The sequence below is a fragment of the Neltuma alba genome, unplaced genomic scaffold (assembly GCF_004799145.2).
Source record: "Neltuma alba isolate B1F8T4 unplaced genomic scaffold, ASM479914v2 tig00006042_pilon, whole genome shotgun sequence".
Classification (NCBI taxonomy): domain Eukaryota; kingdom Viridiplantae; phylum Streptophyta; class Magnoliopsida; order Fabales; family Fabaceae; genus Neltuma; species Neltuma alba.
The window spans coordinates 80,185-102,263 of NW_021634329.1; the positions used below are offsets into that span (position 1 = coordinate 80,185).

The 22,079-nt window shown below is 35.6% G+C and overlaps 1 protein-coding gene across 1 annotated transcript; it reads left to right on the top strand.

Moving 5' to 3' along the window:
- The first annotated feature begins 727 nt into the window (after positions 1-727).
- Positions 728-18,197, top strand: LOC114749429 (TMV resistance protein N-like). The gene is made up of 4 exons (XM_028937931.1): positions 728-844; positions 1,428-1,507; positions 16,918-17,412; positions 17,903-18,197. The coding sequence occupies exons 1-4, from the start codon at positions 728-730 to the stop codon at positions 18,195-18,197; spliced, it is 987 nt and encodes a 328-aa protein (XP_028793764.1).
- Positions 18,198-22,079: the final 3,882 nt, after the last annotated feature.

A 22,079-nucleotide genomic window follows, 5' to 3' on the forward strand; every position in this document is an offset into this window, starting at 1 on the left:
CATCATCATCATTATTATGTATTTAGATTCTTTCCTTAAAATTCTTTTAAAATTGCTGTTCTAGCTTCTCTTCTATCACTTTCCGCAAATTGATGTTCAGGTTAACTGATTGCTGTGTAACGCTCATTGCATTCGTGTCTCTAGTTAATTTTTGAATGCCTAACTTCAAATTATAATAGAACATCTATGAATGCCTAACTTGAACATGCTCTCTTTTTGTTAGAAATGGAAATAAGAATAATATCTCCATTCTTTCATCTATTGTCGTTTTCAAATCTGAAATCTCCTTTGGCATCTGATCTTTTGGTGAATCAGGTCAAGAATGAAACTGATCTCCTCAGAATATGTATGCCGGCAACAATATTTCCTGATTGGCTTGATGATTGTTGCGAAGGAGGGACATTGTCTTTTCGTGCTCGTGGGAATTTCCCTCGTGCCGCTCTGGCATGTCAGTTAGGGAAGGCAAACACGAGTGGGAGACACCGCTTCCATGCTTCTGTGACCATCAATGGTCATGAAATACCCAGGAAAGAAGATGTAAACTATGGGAGTACACAAGGTCATGTGTACTTCTTTGATTAGATGGGCTTTTGAGCTATTGGAGTGGAAGAGGCTTGATAGGTATCTGATCTTGGATTGGAATGATGTGAAAATGCAAGTGAAATGTTTGACACCAAATATGCCTGTAGTCTGCTGTGGAATTTATGTGTATAAACAACACACAAACATGGAGAATTTGCAGTTCAAGTCTTCTCAGCTTTCCATGAAGGCACCAATATGTTCCCTGAAACGAAGAGCGACTGCTTCTCTTCCTAATGAACCACCCAACAAAGTTCCTGAGAAAGTTCAAGGCTGCTGATAAAAGAAAACTGAATTCCATCAAGACAAAAAAAGACAAAAGAAAACTCAAATGACTCAGATAGGGACGCCTCTACTTTCTACCAGTTGTTATTTCCAGGTTTTTGCTTGTTATTAATATTGAGTTCTTCGCCTTTCACGTATTGTTGGAGAATTAGACGAAACCGAACTTTTCATTCGTGTTACAAGAGAGTATTTCCTATGGGTAAGCATGTTTGGAGATTTCTGTATTTTTGGCTATCATATATTGAAGAAAGCAGTTTTTTTCCCAAAAATGATTGTTAATGTCAATAAGATTGGTGGGCAGTCTCTCTTTCTTTCCCTGGTTTTTAGTTTTTAACCTGAGAGATTGTTGTTGTAAATTGGTTATGTATGTTTATGACGAATGGGACAGGTCAACCTCTACTTTCTACAATTCTACTGGTTTGAAAATTTTTCAAACTAATCCGTCAGTCCTCCACATAAGTAGTGTGTCTTAAAGCCAGTAGGATCTTGGAGTGTCAAGGGTTGGGCCTGAAGGGTTTGTATTATAATAATTCTTCTGATTTCACAAAGACTTGTCATGACAGGGAAGAATGGGAAACAAGCACAATTGGAGAGCTATTTCTTCAATCCCCTGTTTTGGTAAAGAGAAAAACAGAGCCTCATGGTACTTTTGATATCCCACCATGAAAAATTCCAATTTTATGCCGTTTTTTGCCAGAAAATTCACGTTTTATTTGCAACTTTAGATTTGTGTGGGTCTATGAGTTTATTGGATGGGATTTCGGGGCCGTGGGCAAGTGAGGTGACCGCGTTAGGCCCCAAAAAAGTTGTCAATACCCCTATTATGTATTTGTGTCATGTATTTATAAATGAACATGTGGTATGATATATTGTTTGTTGTCAATTATGTTAGTAAAATTTTACAATCTAATGATATGCATATAAATATTGTTATGAATCATTTGAAAATTCCTGTTACTCTCTATCTTCGATTCTTAAAATAAGAATTAAATAATTAATTTTCAGAATATTAAAAAAATAGTTAAGTTAATTTTTTTTTTTATAACAAGGAAAGAAACAAGCAAAAAGGAAAAAAAAAACAAGTAAAAAAAAAACTAAGTAATGCCCTTATCAAAGAATAAGCTTCTAGTGGTCTCATTGGAAAGAACTTGGAGACCGAATCCTATGCACAGAGCTTTTTTAGCAACTAAGTCTACTATCTTTGGGGATGAAAATAAATTTGGCGACCTAACTTACTTTAAGTAAACAGACTAAGCTATTTAGTAAATAGGCTAGGCTTAAAAGCTCAACCTTTTCATTCGTCAGTCATTCCCTTTTATATCTCTTCTCTTTGACTGCTCAAGACAGCAATACTAGCTCGTTCCCTCTCCCTTGATTTGCATTGTTTGTTAAAGCATAATAATTTTTATAAGTTTATTTTAGTGATGCTCAAATAAAATATTATAATCTTTGTATAAGGAGTTTGTCCCAATTTATGTGAGAAAAGCAATAGAGGTAAAATCCAGTTTGACATGCCATTTGTTATGCTTGATTAATTTTAGAAAATGAACCTCCTCAATCAACATATGATTGATTTTTTGTATTACTTCCTATTCAGACAATTGTTCTTATTAGACATTTTTTCTTACTAATCTCTTATGTTGGAGGTGATCGAGAATGAATCCCAGGCTTTAACATATAACAAACTTTTGGATAAGTTTGAAAGATTATATATGAATTTGGAGACATGAGTATTTAAGCCTATTTAAAGACCCACATTTTAAGTAGGCCTTTAAACAAGTTTCAAGCCTTGTAAGGCTTTTTAAAGGCTTAGGTTTGAACCTAAAAAATGGCCTACATACAGGCTTAGGCCCAAACTCAAACTTTAATTTTGGTTAAAACCTAGCTTAGCCTAGCATATTTTCACCCGTACCCATTGATGTGTCTCATTTGAATGGTCCCATCCCTACTTATAATGTTTTGCATTTCTGTAATGAGGGTTGCATCCTCATATATATCGACGCTTTTTGTACCACTTGCACTTAGAGTAGCTACTTCGGTGAAGTCAGTGAAAACTCTGACTTGTTGATAGCCATTATCCCAGGCTCTTCGTAGTCCCCAAATGCAGCCCCATATCTCACTACCCAGGCTATACGCTCCCTCTACTCAAGCTAAAAAGGATTCTATAGTCGTACAATCAGTCTTGCGTAAAACTCCTCCACGTCCAGCTGCATGCGTCAACATAGAAAAAACCGCGTCAACATATTAAAGTTAGTGTCGTCACTGGGGGGTTGGCGATTGTTTTTCCTGTGGAGTATGCTCGATGTTGCACGGGCCATACATCCGGCAATGCCATTAGCTTCTACAATGCATTTAGAGATGCCACTATTCACATTGTGGTGAAGTAGTTCACTGCGTCGTTTCCAAAGGACCCAGCACATGATGCCAAACAAGTCACACCACTTCCCACTCCCTATCATCTTATTCTCCTTCGTATTTAGGCGAACCTAGTCGTGAATTTACATTAGTAGCCCGAAAGCGGTGATTTGTCGGGGAAACGGCCAAGCTCATCCATATATATATCCCTTGCTCACGTGAAGCATGGAGAACAGTTTCTACTTCCTTTTTGCAAACAGTGCAAATCTCATCTAGATGTAACCCCTTTTTTCTTTTAATTTGTTACTGTTAGATATTGGGTCCGAGTTTGCCCTTGATGGGCCGGACTGCTTGATTCAAAAGAAGAAAATCTCTTAAATCAAGAAAATCAATCACAAATCAAAAGCAATTAATGATTGATTAGGAAATATTTAATCAAGTATTAAGTACTTGATTAATTAGAGAGAAATCAATCAGATATTAATTGTCGATCGTGGAATCAAAATATTATCCTGCAATAAATAAAGGACATTGTCGCTTCCTGAAATAAGAGCCACCATGACCCTATAAATAGGAGGTGCCTCTATGCATTCTCTTCACCCTAACCGTTGAGCTTTTTAATGTTCTCTTCTCCTCTCTCTGGTGCATTTACTGTACCATTCTATCAAAACTCAAGTAGTCAGCCTCACCCCAACCTAGTACGTTTCCTTTCTCTATCTATATTATTTCCTTCAGTTAGCAATGGGCTTGTTCTGGGAGAGGAACCATAAGTGTGTTTTGCACTATTGGGGAGTGTTCAACTTCCATTAGCTTATTCCCCAAGGGGTTCACTAAACTCCGATCCCCACTGAGAAGAGAGTAAGCACACTGAATTAGGAAGCGACCATGCTTAGTGTGCTTCCACCTTGGTTGGGACCCTCCATTACTTTGACTCCTTCTTTCACCTTATTCCATGTTGTTGTTATACTACTCCAAACGCGAGATCCTCGACGCTCCATATCAATTGTGGATACGTAGCATATCCTCCCCACAACGCTACTTACCTCCCACTACATTCACTCGGAGAGCATCCCTGTCAGTGATCAACCCCCAACCCAACTTTATCAGGAACGCCTAGTTTTGTAACCAAGAGTGTCAAACCTAGGCCACCTGTCTATTTGGAAGTGCAGACCCTGTCCCATGCCACTAAATGAACATGTCTATTTTCATCTATTGACCCCCAGAGAAAATTTCTTGCACTTTTGTCTATATCTTCACAACAGCTAATGGCCAATAAGGTCGTTTGCATTGCATAGTTAGGCATAGCTGAAGTGACAGTTTTGACTAGAGTATGACGCCCAAAATGAGAGAAGATGGCTTTTCCAACTAGTGAATATCTGTCTTACCTTGTCAATAATAAAGTGCTACGTATCTTTAGTAACCCTTTCCTGGCGTAAGGGTACTCCAAGATATTTGCCTAGATCTGCTGCTTGGGTGAATCCCAATTCATCACTCAGTTGTTGCCTAACATTATTGTGAACGTTGTGTGAAAAGAAAACCATCATTCTGGCGTTACTAATTCGCTGTCCAGATGCATCACAGAAAGAGGAAAGGCACTTGGTTATTAATGATTCGTACTGTTCAGGATTGGCTCTTGCAAAAATATCAAGTCATCGGCAAAGAAAAGGGGTGAGATTAGAAGGTCTTGTCTGTTTAATCGAATGGGATTCCATCGCTTTTGCTCAACCTGTTCTTGGATAAGATGAGCAAAATGCAAAGAACAAAGAGATATAGTGATAGCAGGCCCCTTGTCTCACCCATTGAGAGGGTTGAAAGTGTCGGATTTGCTTCCATTCCACATATTTGCATGATTGGAGAGGAAACACAGGCTGAAATAAGATTTATATTTTCTGGCATTTTTTTTGCACTATCTTATTTAGTCATATGCATTAGAATTACTTCTTAATTGAAAGGCCTTTTGATATGTGCAATTAATAGGGATTATTTTAGGCAAAAAAAATTATAAATTTGGGGGCAAGATGAATTAAGATTTTATATTTAAAATCAAAATGAGCTCCTTGTTTATTTTGTATATTTAGGATTGGATGTAGTAATGTTACAGGGAAAATGGTTTTGCATCTACTCTGAATTTTACAACAAAAAATTGCTATTGAAATATAGTTAGTGCCTTTTCTGAAAAAAATACTTATTAATTGTCAAAAAACATTTTGATGAAAATGTTAGCGATAAGATCAAACATTTTTATATATACGTTTATTATCAATATTTTTTTTAATTGAGAATTGATTTGAACAATGTGTAGGATGCAAAACCGTTTTTAGTATTTTTATTTGAATTAAAGAATGTAAAATTTTGGGTGAGGAAGAATTGAAAAAAATTGTACTACATTCTTAAAAAGTTCACAAGTTTCAATGACTAGATATGGCTTTGATCTATTACAAAAATCGAAAGTATAGCAAGCAATGTTATGAGAAGAAATTAATATTGATCCATTTGAAATATTAAATTAATATTGATCCAATTGAAATATTAAATTATGCATTTTCCAAATGTTTGCAATATTGCTTATAGAATATTGCTGGGATAGTAATTCAAAATCAGGTTGCATGTTGGTCATGTCAAATGTAATTCTAATCATTATAAAGCAATAGAAAATAAATGAGTGAGATGATTGTGCTATGGGCAGAGTGACCGCATAAATTAAACAAAGTGAATAAAAAAGAAAAGCAATCACTCATTAGCATTGCGATTCAATTTGAAAAATCATAAGTCGTCGGTATATTCAAACGTATAAGTACAACGCAGCAATTATAATGAACAATGATGTTCTAAATACAATTTTTTTAAAGAATAAGATTAACATGGATGGATTTTCTATACCTAGCTATTCTATTATTATTTTCAAAACTGAACAATGATGTTCTAAATACAATTTTTTTAAAGAATAAAATTAGGCCGGCAATCTGTATCGTTCAAAGCTTTCCAAAAGCATCAATGGTTGTAATAAAATGCATTGGGGTACAAAGTGATGTTCCTACAGGTCCTTTTTTTTTTTTTTTTTAAACCTTTTTAGTATACAAGTTCATGTATTGTTTCTTGGTAATCGATTAAGTGGTGACTTTTCAGAATAGTTAGGGGGGCCTTCATAAGGTTTTGGGTTTGGATCGGAATGGTGTGGAAATATAGGTTATGTGTAAAAGTTACCAGATATTTCCATAATCAAGTGTGGGGCTTATGAATTCCAAGAACTGGAAATGAGTTTCGGTGCTAAGCGGACAAATGAGTAATAAGAAGTAACAAGAACTTATCACCATTACACATGGTCTAGATTAATTTGGATGTTTCGGATTAAATATTATTTTTTATTTTTATTCTTCAAAAAAATTATTTTAATGTATACACAATGTGAAATAAAAAATTTTGAACTATCAGTTTTTCAAAAAAAATTTGTTTATTTAAAAGTAATTAGTTAAAAAATTTAAATCTGAACCGTTGAAATAATCATCCTAATGATAAGTACTAAAACCAGTCGGCTGAAAATTTCACTGCCAGCTGGTTGTTCTCCTTTTTATCTTGACATTTGCATGTTGATTATTTTCTGCAACTCTGGACGGCGTCGTAAAAAGGAATGGCTTTTTATTTGGAGTTGACGTAACTATGAGAGACAAGCACTGGATGTGGAAGAATGAGATGCCTATTGAGTGCAAATATACTGCAAGTTTAGTCTTTTCATTTTTCCTAACTCTAACTAGGCGTCTTTACAGGACAAACGGGATCGAGACAGCCCCATTACGTGTTGCCATTTCCCATCCCGTCTCAATTCCAGTCAGGACAGGAAAAGACCGGGAAGTCATGTGGGATTTTTTTTTTAATTTTCAATGAGAAAAATTGTATCACCATTTTGATTTTAATTTTTTTTACCAAAAATAATAAACTAAATGTATATTTCCTTTGAAATATAGTTTTAATTAAGTATCCAAATAACATGTAATTAAGTCATAGTAATGAATATTTGATTTAATCAGCAAAATAATCATGCCATTTTTTTTAGTTCTGACAAGTAGAGATTGATTAAAATTTTAAAATTACTTAATGCCGAAGAAAATTGGGAAAAAGTTATGCAATATTAATTTTGAGAGTTTAGGATATTATGAAAGAGTTAATTTCCCCAAAAAGTGGTTTACATAATTTGAAGGATAATTTTGGGAGTAAAAAATGACCTATTTCTTAAAAATTTAAGAAAAATAGTTAAAGGTCTATATTTGAGCTAAAAATTTTAGGATAATTATTTTATAAGTCAAAGAAGCTAAAGATAATATAAACCCATATAAAATATCATAGATTAATTTCTGAGCTTATCATGTAGAGAAAGGGATGAAATGGGCAGTAGGTAATAAAGTAAAGGGTGTTGTGGTCATTTACACGCCCCCACCCTTATAATTTGCCAGCATGCCTTCTTCCTTTTCATTTTTCACCTGCAAGCCGAGAGAAAAACAGAGAGAGACTGAGAGAAAACCTTGGAGTCAGGGAGAAGTACGTCGCCGGCGAAGTAGTGATCGGAGGGGAGAAGTTTACGTGTAATTGTGTTTTCTGACTGGGATAAGACCGCTTAACACTCCCCTATCCTTATTTCTTTTGTTTTCTGCGTGTTGGAGGAGATTATGAGAGATTAAAATCTGGGTTGTCAAAGAAAGATAGGAATTGAATGAAATATTGGTTGGAAGATGTAGTTAGAAGCTTGCATAAGTGAATTGTAGTGTTGCATGTGTTGTTGGGAGATGTTTTTGATGATTTCAACACTCGAAATTCCTTCCCCTGTTCTGCTATATGGCGTCAAACCATGTGAGTTTGAAATAGAGGATACATATGCAAATCTAAATGATATTGCATGTGTTTAGATGTGATTCCTTATCGGTTATTGCTGCTCAAATGACGATTTTCGTTTATGCATTATGCTGTCCAGAGGAGTTATTCAAAAATCTGATATGAGAGTGTATATATATATGTATATACGCATAACTGATAGTTTATATGTTTGCACTTGAATCTGAAACTGAATTAGAAAGATATACATCCACATATAATTATGTTTGTGTGTGCCGGAAGGGGTGAGTTTGGAAGCTAAAAAAATCAGATTGGAAGTAAAAAGCAATGATCAAGTTTATAGTGTTGGGTTTAAGTGATTGCATATGGAGTTTTGAACCTATGAAAGGTATGTTTAAATCTGGAAAGTTCCAGATTTAATGTGTATAACTGTTTGGAAATTTTTAGAGGCTAAGAGGCGTGTATGAGGTTCAAATGTAGGATACACACACACATGTTGCCGTTGGCTAGGAAATGGAACTCCTTGGTTGGATGAGAGGTTAAGGGATTCAAGAAGATGGTGTAGTTGGGGAGTGAAATTAAATAGAATTTGCGGCTGTAGGTGATTAAATAAATATAAGGTTGCTAAAACGGTAATTGTTTGTGAAATAGCGAAAATAAGGAATTCACTAATTGATGTTATACAGTTATTTTAAATGATCCATTGAGTTATCTAGTTGTGTTTAGGATCATAAAAATCAAGAGTTTAGAGTTTTCCTAAATGAAGTTAGAAAGTCATTGGTTTTAAGTTATTAGAGATTTTTAGAAGTTATTAAAGGGTAATTGCTTAGTTGTAATATAATGTCAATGGATATTCAAAATGTTTGGCTGAAGGATATAGGAAATAAAGGAAGTTAAGAATTGACACAAATGTTAAAGTTTGGGGTTTTGAATTGATGATAAGATTAATTGAGATTTCAAAGTGATAGCTCGAAAGTATTTTGGAGGTATTGTAAAAAGTTATTGGGGAAAAGATTAAGAGAAAAGTAAGGAATATACTAGCAGTTATAGAATGAAAACAATGGAAAGTTTTGGAGATTTAATGAATGAACTTAGAACTAAACTTGGTGGCTGTTTTGGGGATGAAAGAAATTAAGCTAGGAATTGATTTGCAATTCATTATTGAGGTTTGTTTGAGGTTTCCAAATGGTGAATGGACATTGTAAATGGATTAGTGTTTATGATGTTTGGAAATTATTTTAAGATATAAATATGAAAAATTCTCAATGATACAGTTAATGATTAAAGTATGGGTTAAAAATTGACAATTGATAGAGGTTATTGGAAAGGTTGTTGGAGAAAAGTTAGACCAAAAATTAAGAAGATTGGTAGATGGTTAGAAATTGAAATTTCTTAGCTTGAATTTACATGATAAATATTAGGTTGATTGGGAATAAAAGCTAAGAGAGCTTATAGAATTATTTTTAAGAAAAAATGAAATAAAATAAAATTGTTGTGATTATATAATATTTCTAACCAAGTTAACCTATTATTAAGTAAAGTAACGGTATGGGTTATGATAAGGGAGAAAACTCTCTAAAGAGAATAGTTTGTGTAAAAAATATTGTTTAGGATGACCAACTGTTAAATAATAAGAATAGAGTTTATTAATGAGTCAAGAGAAGTTATGTTTTGATAATAAAAGTTAAATGGACTAAGCATTGACCTTTTTATATATGAAGCCATATTATAGGATTTGAGCCCACCAAGAAAGCCAGTAAAGAAGAAATCTGGACAAGGTAAATCAAAAGAAGAGATTCCAGATAGTGACTCCCTTCCTCTTATATACTTATGCAATAGTTTTGCATGTCTGTTTGTGCCATGGTCCTATATTCTTTAATGAATATATGGTGGATATGTTCTATGACGAATAATTGTGAACTCATAGAGTTGTACTCTGGCATGGTATGTGGAAGCTGTTTTGCATTGAGCTTGTAGAGTTGTACTCTAATATAAGTATGTGGAAGTTGCTTTGCATTAAGCTCATAGACTTGTACTAAGTTATGAGTATGTGGAATTTGCTTTGCATTGAGCTCGTAGAGCTATACTCAATTATGAGTATGTGATGTTAATTTAATTGTCATAGCCATGTGTGTTGCAAAGCGTGGGATGCATGAGCATCATTGATTTTATTTGTTTGCAAAGCGTGAGATGCATGAGCATCATTGATTATATCTGTGTGCAAAGCTTATGATTTTGAGCATCATTGTTTATGCTTGGTTGCAAGTGTTGTGAATATGACTTGTTTTATATATATTTATGAGCTTTGTATAATTGTATAATGGACTGTTGTCACTACTAAGATTCTTAGAACTTCACCCCTTTCTTCCATGACATATAGCGAAGGCAGGGGGCTCGAAAGGGCAAAGGTGTGGTAGTTGAAGGAATTTGAAAAGTTGGGAGCATATGCAAATAAGATAGCTGGTATCTGTGTAGTCTTTTACTGCTTATATTTAGAGGTTTTGTTAAGCCATGTATGGCCATATGTATTTTGTGTACATCTATATTTCTGTGATTATGTAATGCAATTATGGGATGTAATTACCTCTGTAAAGAGGAAAGTATTGGCACCCATAACCGACAGTTAAGTGCCATATGCTCTGATGGCTGTCTGTTAGTAGATAGATATTTTATTATTTTAGCAAGTAGGGCTGTTCACGGAGCGGATCGGGACTGGGACAGGCCCATCCCGGTTTTGTCCCGATGAATAGTAACGGGACAAGTTTTCTGTCTCGTGTCCCGTCCCGTCCCGTCCCGTCCCGGTATTGTCGTGGTTTCGATCGGGACGGAACCGGGATGGGACCAGGACGTCCCGATATTTTTTTTAATGTTTTTTTAATAAAATCTGATTATTTATTCTAATTGTAGTTTTTTGGGCTTAGGCCTTATAAAAACATCTTTTTATTTTCTTTTTTATTTCTTTGGGCACCCTTAAACAAAAGCTCAAAATATTACATATAATAGTCATTAAAAACTCTAAACAAAAGCTTTTAACACAATAAAAACTTGTTAGAAATTCTAATCATCAATAGTCTCAAATCATCAACAAATATAAAAGCTCTAAATAAATATATTCATTGTTCCATATAATAGTGTCAAATCTTAAAAAAATATGAAGAAAATGATATTACATAAATAAAATAAAAAATAAAAAAATCAATGGGATTGGGACGGGGCGATCCCGTGTCCTGTCCCATCCCGGTTTGTCTGGTTCCGAAAAATTTCAAGAGGGGCCCGTCCCGTCCCAATAAGGCCTGGACCGAAACGGGCCTGCCTTGAACACCCCTCGTGGTAAGGTTTGATATTATTGGTCTAGCTAAAGGTCTGTATTGATGTTAAAGTCAGGGATTAAATGGATGTCTGAACCACTTGATAGGACATTTTGTAAGTAATTTCAAGGGTTTAAGATTTTTTAGAAAATCCTATCTCTTATACAGGATCAAACCATGTGTTTAGAAGAACCTTTAATAAAGAGTTTAGTAAAGGTATTTTTATTTTTCAGGATTAAATTTGGCTTAGTGGTTCGAAGTAAATTTAATAGGCTTCTGGTGGAGTAATTAAAGTATGTATTACAGAAATATTATATGTAGATGCCATTAGCCTTGATTCCAATTAAGTCTAAACATATATTGACAAAAGTGCATTATCGCATCGTATTGATTGAATTTTGCATAATTTAAATTTTTAAAAACATTTTTTGTTTTTATAAACATCAAAGTAAAAAATTTAGGCTAAAGTATACATTTGATCTTTTAACTTTGTATAAGATTTCAATTTGATTTCTTAACTTTAAAAAGCATGATTTGGTTCTTTAATCCTAAAATCATTAGGTTTCAATAATGATTTTTTGTAAAAATTATAAATGTTTTGAAAATTAAATTTAATATGTTACCATTTGAGAATATTTTATCAACACTTAAGATCTTAATGTCATTATTTTTTTAAAAAATTTTAGAGTTAAAGAATTAAAAGTATACTTTTTAAAATTGAAGAACCTAATTAAAACTTTATAAAAAGTTAAAGGACTAAATATATACTTTAGTTAAAAATTTATTCAAATACGTGACCTGCGTTTACTTCTTTGAACTTAATATTTATATTTTTTGTATTAATGGAATAGAAAAACAAAAATATCTATAACAAAAATTAAAATATATACATATATGTGCATGCGCGCGTATATATCTTCGGACAAGAGAGTTAGAGAGATGAGGTTGTCCCACATCTTATCTTGTCCCGTCTCAGCTTCCATCTCATCCTCTCCCGCTTTTGTCCGGTCCTAATCGAGATGGGACAGTATGAACTGGCTATAACTATGAGGTCTGTCTCTCCTTTTTCAGTGGCATGTCTTTTTACTCTTAGCGGTAACTTGTTCGCATCATTTGTTCATACGAGTACAATTGAGTTGATGCGGAAAATTTTACTTTGAGATAAAATTAAAGTAGAACGACTCATAAATTTGAGTCATAACCTGAGTCAGAATATATAGTTTCATTCACTCTTCCTTGTGTATTTGTTCTCTCCGTCCATTTTTGGGCTTGGCTCTCAATTTACAACATTATTCATAAAAAAATTAATATAATGGTCCTGAATAATCTTTGAGCCCCTCATTGTGTCAGTCATTTCCAGTGTCAAATAAAGCAGTTAAGCATTTGTTTGTGCTTTTTTCAAACCAGGAGTGAAGCATCTTTTACGTACAGTGCATCTTAACTTTGAATAAGTGAGAGTATCAATTACGTTCAATATTTGAGGGTATCGGATCCAAAAGATGGATTAAACTATCCAAATTCATTTTGGATACTCTAGATTGAATTTAAATTTTTATATAGAGAATTCAAAATAAAAATAACTTGATAACTAACACTTGTTTCAAAAATAAATTTATTATTGAAAAAAATTGCATATTAAAAGTTTTAAATCTAAATCATTCATATCAGATTTTGGATTAGTTTGGATTGTATTATAATAATGAGCACATGGTGCATATCATTGTGAAGAGTACTGAATGATGACCCGAATTTAAAGGCATTTGGTGAATGCATCAGATAATTTTCTTTCATAATTTGCTTATGAACGACATTTCCCGAATTTGTAGCTCTGCTTTCACAATTAAATCCCATTATATAGCAAGCAGCTTGCACTGGTACTTGTATCCCAGCCATGGCGATTCGAGCAGCAAAACGAAGTATAACTATGTAGTCAATAAATTTTATTTATTGGCCTTTAAACAACTTAAGAATTACAATAACACAATTAGAATTAGCTTACATAATCACATAATATATAACCCTTGAAGGTTATATATGTTAATAACAGAAAACTCTCATGAAACAATTGATTTTGCAGATTATGTGGTTTTATGCGTAGAACTCTAAAAGCCCTTTCAGTAGAAGTTATGGATCTCATGTATATTATTCTTCAACCTTAGCGTAGCTACTTATCTTGATTCTTTAACTTGTATTTTCTGTTAAGGATCAATATATTAGGTATTTCATGCAAAAATGAAATTAAAAAAAGACACCAATGTGCATGAATGGAAATTCTGAAATGAAGTCCATTGGGACCGATTGTTACATTGATTTTTGCGTATAAATGACAAATCCCATCTTGAGGTGAAACAGAATTGTTAAAAACAAGTAAAAAGAATGAGATAGATCGAGTCGAGTGGAAAAAATAACAGAGGCCAGCGGATCAAACCCTTCGACATGGTTTCAATAATAGACCAAGACTCCGACAATCACATATAACAAACAACACTTTTGAAGTTTCCATTGGCAGTCAATCAATAATTCTGAAACTTTTGTAATCCAGTTGGCATAAGTATGGGATTGCAAGGTTTAACCATTGATTGCGGGTATGATGGGGATGAAGGGGGTGTAGAGTTGCAGTTAAAAAAAAGTCAAAGAAAAACTATTTGAGTTATTTTTCCTCAATTTTTTTTTGGCATCTAAGCATTTCCCCCCCTTAATTATCCTCTTACTTTGCTCGCACCATTACCCCCGGTAACTTTAATCTTTTTAGTACTGTTAGCCCCTAAAGTAAAATTCAAGAATTCAATTACGAGAGAAAAACATATGGGTATTAAACCTATATATATAATAAATAAAAATCAGAGTCAAGCTGAGCCATTTTCTTATTCACAATGGCTTCTCACTTATTTTACTGTGCTATGAACAGTGACGCCTATGTGAACAGTACCAGCTCATGCATGGGGCTGCGTCTCTCTTTTTTTTTTTTTTTAACTGAGGTTGCATGGAGTTCATTTTTAATTTTCTCTCTCTTGTTGGCTAAGAAAGTGCAAATATTATTCACATCTATCATATATTTCGGCCTCCTTGAAGAGTGTTTCAGCTTCCACTCTTTTTACTTTGCTTGCGTGTCAGACTGTTAGTTTCTTATACACCTGTTACACGTCAATACCTACTCATTTTAACATTTCTTCACTTTAAATTCAAAATTCAAATTCTGTTTGTTTCCTTTGCCTTTCATTTTCTTCTTTTCTTTACCAAACGTGACAAGAGAGAAGGAAGGAAATTTTCTATGTAAGTAATATTTTTTACATAGATGGAAAAGAATTTCACATAAAACCTCCTCCCTCACATCACTGGAAAAAGGGAGAATTAATGGCTGTTCCTAGCTCCTTTTTTCAGTCTAAGGATGAGGAGAGGCCAAAAATTACGATTAAGAGAGAGATCTCTGTCCTTCGTACACATCAGATGTGCGTCCCTACTCTCCCTTGGTTTCTCTTCATCTCTTTCTCTCTCACCATTGCTTTATCGTCCCTTCTTGTGGAATAGGGAATCGGTTACAGATGGAAAACATGAGGGTGGTCTTGGATGAGAAGTAGAAAAAGCAAGAGAAGATGATTTTAGAGGCAATTGAAGTGGGGACGATAAAGAGGTTGAGGATGAAGGAAGAAGAGATAGCTCAGATTGGGAAATTGAACTGGACTCTGGAAGAGAAGTTGAAGTCCCTCTATGTGAGAATCAAATATGGCGAGATTTGACGCAGACCAATAAGGCCACGACCAGTGCTCTCCACACAAATCTTCTGCTTGATTCCTATGGGTTTAGTTCTTCTGTTGTTAAATTGCTATCTCACTTTGCTATATTTAGCTAACTTAATTTTTATGTTGTCCTATGCTTGGTTCTTCTAGATTGAAATGTGGGGCAAGGATAGAATATAACATGCTCTAACATATGTTTGCTTGATAGGTGTTTGTTAAAATGCATGTGAGAAATTTTTGTGTGGCTGGTGTTTTTTTTGGGTATATCCTCTCTATTCTGTTTTGCCGCTTGACTAATATGGTGCAATAATTTGTAAGGAGTCCCGTGCAAATAGAGTCTTATTGGGTGAATGAAGATAAAGATTGTTTTGATGGACGCATATTTTGCTACTTTTTGTGGCTACCTGAAGCTGAATGATTGCTGGCCTACGGGATGCTTTACTTCTCATTCGCATCCCCTTGTGAATCATCAGTTCAATTTTAGTGTTCTATTTGTAGTTGGATTTGAATCTAAAATAAGATGGCAGCCAAGCTTGCCAAAGCTACATCGAGTGGAGAACTTGCTAACACTAATTGCATGAAGAATACTGAAATGTGTGAAATAGTTGCTTATGCCATTTTGCTTCTAACCCTTTTCATGCATATAGACATAAATACCTCTTTTTTCATATTAGTGTGTATCGATCCTCAATTGGATTTGAGATTATTATCATTACTTAATGGTAATAATGGCACATCACTCCTCTGCGCGGCTATCTTTTCCTAGATAATTCTAATGTAAGGATCTGATCCTTTCTAATTATATTAGCTCGGTATTTTTTTTTAAATGCAAACTATTTTTAATTGACATCAATAATAAACTTTCCTACGAGGTCGTGCATTTGTAATATTCAACATTTAAATATTATTAATTTTTAAATTTTAATGTCCTTGTGCATTGCAAGAGAGAAGTAAAATCAACCGCTACGTATTTCATAATAATAGGTTAATTGGAACGATTTTTATGATAGTGATTATTATATTTCATTGTGGGATTTAAACTTAGAATAATAAACTTTAAGTATATTGTGACCAGATACCTTTTTTTTTTATAGCATGTAACTAAATATATTGAGTGCTCACCGTTCGAGTGAAATAGAAAGTATGGTATGCAGTAAAATATCTTTATAAATGTGATATAATTGTTCCCATATATGCTATTTAAGAATGGGGGTTGTTGGTAAAGTTTGATTTTAAATAAGTAAACATAAAGTTATTAAATGGGCAAATTTATTTCATGGCAATTACAATACCATTGTTTGTATAAGGAATGTAATATGTTGTGTTGATATTTTTGTGGTAATGGAGGTTACAATGAATTGGAACTAATCATAAATTCTTCCTGTGCATCGCACGGGAGAGTAAATTCTAGTTAAAAATTATGGGAAAACATAGGTATTTGCAAAATAATTTGCCCTTATTCTTTTTTTCCCCAACAATTTTCCCTTACTCTAAAACCTTACCTGCGTACACTTTATTCTTTATGTTTTTATAAAACTCGAGTCTATTCTAATCCAAAATATATAGTAGTACAAAATATGAAATACTGTGATAAAACAAACTAGGAAAAAAAGGATCGATCGTCTGCCGCACCGTTATAAAAGTAAAAAAAGAAAAAGGGTCAAACAAAAACAAGGCAACATCCTCTGCGCCATTCAGAGATCATAACAAGTGAACAAACCAATGAAATTGATGGACCTGAACCTTCTAACAAATTTCCTACCATCTTGAATGATCAAAACCTTAGTTTCAGACCTCAGAACATAGCTTCACCACTGCGATTGTTGCAGCCATATACATGGCGATTCAAGTGGCTTCACCAGCAAAACTAAGTACAGATATGATGTTTTCCTGGGTTTCAGAGGTGAAGATACTTGCCACGCCTTCACTGTGCCTCTTTACAATTCTCTACGACGTAAGGGGATCAACGCCTTCATTGATGACAAGAAGCTTGGGAAAGGGGAACGAATCGCACCTGCCGTTATCAAAGCCATTGAGAGGTCAAGGATTTCCCTTATTGTCTTCTCTACAAACTATGCTACTTCCACATGGTGCCTAGAGGAACTCACCCACATCATCTGGTGCAAGAAACAGAAGAATCAATTGGTTATGGCCATCTTTTACAAAGTGGATTTATTGGATGTTCAATATCAGAGAAATAGCTTTGAAGAAGCCAGGGCTGCTCTTGAAGATAGGTATAGAGATGACCTAGAGAAAGTGTGCAAATGGCGTTCTGCTTTGTTCGAAGCTGCTAGTTTATCATCAACATGGCTTTTCGAAGACGGGTAGGTTTGTTTGCACCATTATTGCCTTCTGCTGATGAACTTTATTAATTCTTTGTTAGTACTTAATAGTTGCTGACAATATAGCACACAAAGGTCAATCTCTGCATACTTGGGGTCCTAAGAGTAATTTTATTGTGGGCATTTAAAGTTTAATTTTGGGCTTTGTTTTATTCTTTTGAATTTACAACTTTCAGCCTGAGTCTTTTGATTTACTTAGACGGTGTCATTTGAGCAGAAAATATTTCATAGTTTTACAATTGAACTTAGAAACCTTTAGATAGAGATGGGATTACAAAATTTAGAGACCTTATTAATGTTGGAATTATATGATTATTCACTTCTCATTCCCTCTACTTTTTTTTTTTTTTTTAAAGAACTGAAACAATATTCTATTGATAACTATGTATTAAAAGAGGAAAGAAATACAGTAGAAGACATTATTCGCAGATAAATAATCTTCATAGTGAAAAGTAAATATGCTCTTTTGCAGATGTGAATCTGGATTTGTTGAAAGGATCGTGGAACATGCATATTCTATGCTGCCACCTAAACGCTTCCATAACGTTGATTGCATCGTTGGACTTGAGCCTCGGATAGAAGAAGTGATCTCACTTATAAATAAATCTGACAAAGGCGTCTGCATGTTGGGGATTCATGGAACTGGCGGAATTGGCAAAACAACCCTTGCAAAAGCTCTCTATTATTCAGTCTTTTATCATTTTGAAGGTGCTTGTTTTTTGTTTGATGTCAGAGAAGTATCAAAGACGTATCAGGGTGTTGTCTAAAACAAATAAGACGGAGAACGACAAACAGTGAAGACTGGTGATATCTTATGGGAATATTTTATGAATTTCTGTATATCTCAATCGATTACAGCATGGTCCATATATAGCACTGACCCACGAACTAGATTCCCATATTTTTCTCTAACTACTTAGATATCCTAATAGTAGTCCCCTTATTTAGCAACAACTAATCCTAGATAATCGCAAACCGACGTGAACAATTCTCACGTCTTTTGACTTGGTAAACCAGAGAAAAAGAAACAACAAATAAATAAAACAAATGAGAGAGTAAATGGAGAGGACTCGAACTTTGCATGTCACGTGCTTTGAGGTTTGTGCTAATTTTTAACACTCCCCCTTAGTGCAAACCTCCTATCAACAACTCCGAGAGCACTTCGAAGACCTTGGAACTTTGGCTTCACTAATGCTTTGGTGAATATGTCTGCTACTTGAGCATCGGTGCGTACACCTATCAGCTTAACTTCTTCACTCAGGACCTTCTCACGTATGAAATGATGGCGCACCTCTATGTGTTTTGTCCTTGCATGGAAGACAGGATTCAACGCAAGTTTGACTGCACTTTCATTGTCACATCCTATTTGCACAGCATAATCAACTTCATGTAGGACATCCACGATTAACCTCTTCATCCAAACACACTCCTGCGCTGCCATTGTTGCTGCCACATATTCGGCCTCAGTGCTAGACAAAGCCACTATATCTTGCTTCTTGCTACACCAAGAAACTACAGCTGATCCAGTGCTGAAACAGTAGCCTGATGTTGAATGTCTGTCATTTATATCTCCGGCCCAATCTGCATCCGTGAATCCACTTAATAAAAAGCTGTCGCACTTTTTATATAAGAGCCCATATCCAACGGTTCCCTTCACATAACGCAGGACCCTCTTGGCTGCTTCCAAGTGAGGAGTTCTCGGTTCTTGCATGAACTGAGAAATGACTCCTACCGCGTATGAAATCTCTGGCCTTGTGATGGTCAAGTAAATTAAACTTCCAACAAGTTGTCTGAACTTTCTTGGATCCTTTAGCAGCTTCCCTTCTTCTTTCTTCAATTTCAAATTGGGTTCCATCGGAGTGGCTTTCTCTCTTGACTCCCCCATGCGAAAACGTTCCAGGAGGCTTCTTGCATAGGCTTGTTGAGAAACAAAATACCCCTGGTTAAATTTTTCCACTTCTAGGCCGAGGAAGCAACCAACCTCCCCCAGATTTTTCATGTCGAAGCGGACGGACAAGTTGTCCCTTAAGTTTGAAATTTCTGACTCATTATTCCCGGTTATTATCATGTCATCAACATACAGCAACACAAGCAGATGTACGTTTGACTCTGACTTTATAAACAAACTGGAGTCTGAATTTGAAATTCTAAATCCACAGAAGCAGAGGTATTGAGCTACTTTACCATACCAAGCTCGTGGAGCTTGTTTTAGACCGTAAAGTGCCTTCTTTAAGCGACACACATGATCTGGGAAGTTCTTTGAAACAAAGCCAGGGGGTTGCTGCATAAATACTTCTCGATCCAATTCTCCATACAGGAACGCATTCTTCACGTCAAGCTGCCACAGCTTCCACCCTTTAAAAGCAGCAAGTGAAATAATGGTTCTCACTGTCACCATCTTTGCAACTGGACTGAATGTCTCTTCATAGTCTAGTCCATAACTTTGAGAGAAACCACGAGCAACCAGGCGAGCTTTAAATCTGTCAATGGTGCCGTCGGACTTCTTCTTCAACCGAAACACCCACTTGCACGTGACTGGTTCACAATCTTCTGGTTTGGGCACTAAGTCCCATGTTTCATTTTTGTTCAAAGCATCAATTTCTTCTTGCATTGCATGTTCCCAATCTGGATTTCCCTTAGCTTCCTCATAGTTTGTTGGTTCTTCTGTAGTCAGGCCTCCTATAAAGAAGCATGCAGTCACAGAACAGTTATTAACTTCATAATCCTTTAGGTAATGTGGTTGCCTCTTCTCTCTCGTCGATTTTCTGACAACTTGTTCACTGTGCTCTGTATTTTCGGTTTGTGACTCATTTTCTGCCTCTTCACCATTCTGTGTTCGCAAACTTTGTTCAGGGAATAAAAGCTCTAGACTGTCTTCGTCATCACCAAGAGCCACGAGTTTTGGAGCAGAGAAAGGTGCTGTTACTTCATCGAACACCACATCTCTAGAAATGGTGAATTTCTTGGTCTTCGGATCCATGCATCTCCAGCCTTTCCTACAAGAATCATAACCAACAAAAACACACTTCCTTGCTTTTGGGTCAAGTTTGGTTCTATTGCCTTTGGGAACATGAACATAGCATATAGAACCAAAGACTCTAAAGTAGTTTACATTTGGCTTTTCACCGTATAGGACCTCAAAAGGAGATTTCTGTGTACCTGGCCAAGGGGGCAATCTATTTGTCACATGGCATGCACTCTGAACTGCTTCCGCCCAAAGTGCCCGAGGAAGATTCTTACCATGCAGCCAAGAAAGGCAGACCGAAGTAAGATGCCCAAGCTTCCTTTCTGCGACTCCATTTTGCTGCGGAGTGTCCGGGCAAGTCATTTGACGGAGAATGCCATTATCATCACAATATCTGAAGAAGTCCTCAGACATATATTCTCCACCGTTGTCACTTCGAAGACATTTTATCTTCTTCCCGAACTCCCTTTCAATGGCCTCTTTGAACTCTCTGAACTTTGACAGTGCTTCACTCTTCTCCTTCAAAAACTTCACCCATGTGAATCTCGAATAACCATCAATCAACACCATGACATATCGCTGCCCACTACAGCTCGGAGTTTTTGTTGGTCCCATTAAATCTGTGTGGACCAAATCGAACATCATAGTACGTCTATTTGATGATCTTTTGAAAGGAAGACGATGAGATTTGCCGAACTGACAACCTTGACAAATTATATCTTCACGAACATTCTTTAAAACGGGCATTCCGTCTACCAACCGTTTTGATGAGATTTGCTGCAACAATTGGTAACCCACATGACCCAACCGAGCATGCCAAATTGCGGCATTATCAACCTGGCTTGTCTTTTTCACGTATGCTTCTCCTGCTGTCATAACATACAAAGCACCTTTCTTCTCACCAGACAAAATAACATCAGCAAAGATTTCTTTTACATTATCAAGTATTTTAACATCCTTGGGGCCAAACAACACATATTTCCCTGAATCAGTAATCTGAGGAACTGAGACTAAGTTCTTAGTCAAACCTGGAACATGATAAACATCATCTAACTTAAAGCCCTTTGAGTGTGCATCATTGGCTACATCGATTATCACAACACCTTCTTTTGTTACTGGGTGTGTGGAGTTGTCAGCAGTAACAATGACCTGATCTCCACGATGTTCATGCACTTCTGAGAGCAGAGTTTCGTTTCCGGTCACGTGGTGAGAGCAACCTGAGTCGACGATCCATTCTCCGTCTTTATTGTATACATAGTTTGCAAACGCTTGAGTTGACTTCTGTTCAATGGCCTCAACCGTAAAACAATGGTCCCACTTGAGTTGATCATCCTCTTCACTGGTGCATGCAACGTTGGCCTTAGAGATCTTTACTCGACAATACTTCTTTATGTGTCCAGTCCTTCCACACCGAAAACATGTAATGGGCTTCTTAACGTGCGTGTCACCATCTTCTTCTGCACCCAAGTCTTCTTCTTTGTTCTTACTTCCTGATACAGTCCTTGTGCTAGATTTCCCTTTGGAGAAGAGAACGGCATCAGTCTCAAGGTTCTTTGCCATTTGCTTCGCCAGAGCTTCTTGGTTAGAGAGCAGATTCTCTAACTCTTCAACAGAGGGTTGCGTTGGCCACCCTTGTATGGAGGTGACGAAGGGCCCGTACTCTTTCTTCAAACCACGTATGAGA